General features: G+C 47.2%; 1 protein-coding gene across 3 annotated transcripts in view; it reads right to left on the bottom strand.

Annotated features, from left to right (window-relative positions):
- Window positions 1-2500, bottom strand: part of LOC124024500 (wolframin-like) — a 40668-nt gene that overhangs the window by 29987 nt on the left and 8181 nt on the right. For all 3 annotated transcript variants that reach the window (XM_046338417.1, XM_046338419.1, XM_046338418.1), the window contains exons 4-6: window positions 2060-2233; window positions 1192-1248; window positions 186-304 (exon numbers count right to left, since the gene is read on the bottom strand). In XM_046338417.1, the coding sequence (XP_046194373.1) occupies window positions 186-304; window positions 1192-1248; window positions 2060-2233 (350 nt within the window). The remainder of the gene's footprint in view (window positions 1-185; window positions 305-1191; window positions 1249-2059; window positions 2234-2500) is intronic.

Below are 2500 nucleotides of genomic sequence, written 5' to 3'. Positions count from 1 at the left end.
GCCCGTTGTGCTCTGACTCACTCTGTGTGTGTGTGTGTGTGTGTGTGTGTGTGTGTGTGTGTGTGTGTGTGTGTGTGTGTGTGTGTGTGTGTGTGTGTGTGTGTGTGTGTGTGTGTGTGTGTGTGTGTGTGTGTGTGTGTGTGTGAGTGTGTGTGAGTGTGTGTGTGAGTGTGAGAGTGCTGTACCTTCTCTCCAGAGGTTTGTGCAGGGCCCTGGCTCTGTGTCAAGCCGGTGCTGGGGGCCATGCCCTGGGTATACCTCTTAGTGATCTCTACAAAGTCATCCAGGTCAACAAACTGACCAGCTATATAGAGAGAGGGAGAAGAGAGAGAGAAATAAAGAGAAAAAGAGAAAGAGAGAGACAGAGACAGAGAGAGAGAGAGAGAGAGAGAGAGAGAGAGAGAGAGAGAGAGAGAGACAGAGAGAGAGAGAGAGAGAGAGAGAGAGAGAGACAGAGACAGAGACAGAGACAGAGAGACAGAGAGAGAGACAGAGAGACAGAGACAGAGAGAGAGAGAGAGAGAGAGAGAGAGAGAGAGAGAGAGAGAGAGAGAGAGAGAAATAAAGAGAAAAAGAGAGAGAGAGAGAGACAGAGAGAGAGAGAGAGAGAGAGAGAGAGAGAGAGAGAGAGAGAGAGAGAGAGAGAGAGACAGAGAGAGAGAGAGAGAGAGAGAGAGAGAGAGACAGAGACAGAGACAGAGACAGAGACAGAGAGACAGAGAGAGAGACAGAGAGACAGAGACAGAGAGAGAGAGAGAGAGAGAGAGAGAGAGAGAGAGAGAGAGAGAGAGAAATAAAGAGAAAAAGAGAGAGAGAGACAGAGACAGAGAGAGAGAGAGAGAGAGAGAGAGAGAGAGAGAGAGAGAGAGAAAGAGAGAGAGAGAGACAGAGACAGAAATAAAGAGAAAAAGAGAGAGAGAGACAGAGACAGAGAGAGAGAGAGAGAGAGAGAGAGAGAGAGAGAGAGAGAGAGAGAGAGAGAGAGAGAGAGACAGAGACAGAAATAAAGAGAAAGAGAGAGAGAGAGAGAGAGAGAGAGAGAGAGAGAGAGAGAGAGAGAGAGAGAGAGAGAGAGAGAGAGAGAGAGAGAGAGAGAGAAAGGGAGAGAGAGAGAGAGAGAGGTGAAGAGATAGAGTCATTAAATCTTCATGTCTCTCTCTCCTTGAGAACACAACACCCACACACACTTACTCTCTCCAGTGACCATGTTCTCCAGGACTTTCTGGGTTTGGTCCATGGTGGCGCCACCTGTTGGCCGACATCACAGAGTCACTTACACTTAAAGGTGCAACACAGAACGTTCTGGAAACCATAGTGGAATTGTTTTAATTATATTTAGGATGAAAACATAGTGGAATTGTTTTAATTATATTTAGGATGAAAACAGTGGAATTGTTTTAATTATATTTAGGATGAAAACATAGTGGAATTGTTTAAATGATATTTAGGATGAAAACATAGTGGAATTGTTTTAATTATATTTTTTGGACCGGCATACAACATGTGTTTTGAACGCAGCCAAGTGCTGTTGCAATTCACGTAGTAGTTAGTTAGTTAGTTAGTTAGTTAGTTAGTTAGTTAGTTAGTTAGTTACCAGTTTCCTGCAAAACTGAGCAAAATATCAGCTCCAACTTGTTCCCAGAGACCAAGTAACAGGGATGCTGATAATGTGGAGCTCAAGGTTAAGTGTGTGTATCCAGGTGTGTGTGTGTGTGTGTGTGTGTGTGTGTGTGTGTGTGTGTGTGTGTGTGTGTGTGTGTGTGTGTGTGTGTGTGTGTGTGTGTGTGTGTGTGTGTGTGTGTGTGTGTGTGTGTGTGTGTGTTTCCAGGTGTGTGTGTGTATCCAGGTGTGGGTGCGTGTGTGTGTGTGTGCGTGCGTGTTTCCAGGTGTGTGTGCGTGTGTGTGTGTGTGCGTGCGTGTTTCCAGGTGTGTGTGTGTGTAAATCCAGGTGTGTGTGTGTGTATCAAGGTGTGTGTGCGTGTGTGTGTGTGTGTGTGTGTGTGTGTGTAAATCCAGGTGTGTGTGTGTGCATGTGTTTCCAGGTGTGTGTGTGTCGTACCGTGCACAGCGTTGACCTGTCCAACGTTCTCCATCATCTCAGACACCGCCATCTTCTCCTTCCTGTCGGGGTTCAGCTTCCTGAACATCATCATGGCCGCCTTCCGAACCGTCTGCTCAAACCTGCTCTCTGTCGACAGACGACGCACCTCCTCCTCATTATCCTCACCGATACCTGGGAGGTGCACACACACACACACACACACACACACACACACACACACACACACACACACACACACACACACACACACACACACACACACACACACACACACACACACACACACACACACACACACACACACACACACGACGTGGGTAACCAGTGAACTACAGGGTGGTATTCAGGACGTGGGTAACCACAGGGTGGTATTCAGGACGTGGGTAACTACAGGGTGGTTTTCAGGACGTGGGTAGCCAGTGAACTACAGGGTGGTAT

Source organism: Oncorhynchus gorbuscha, unplaced genomic scaffold (genome assembly GCF_021184085.1).
Source record: "Oncorhynchus gorbuscha isolate QuinsamMale2020 ecotype Even-year unplaced genomic scaffold, OgorEven_v1.0 Un_scaffold_1886, whole genome shotgun sequence".
NCBI lineage: Eukaryota > Metazoa > Chordata > Actinopteri > Salmoniformes > Salmonidae > Oncorhynchus > Oncorhynchus gorbuscha.
The sequence above is the reverse complement of the archived record's forward strand: the minus strand, read 5'-3'. Positions and strand labels throughout refer to the sequence as shown.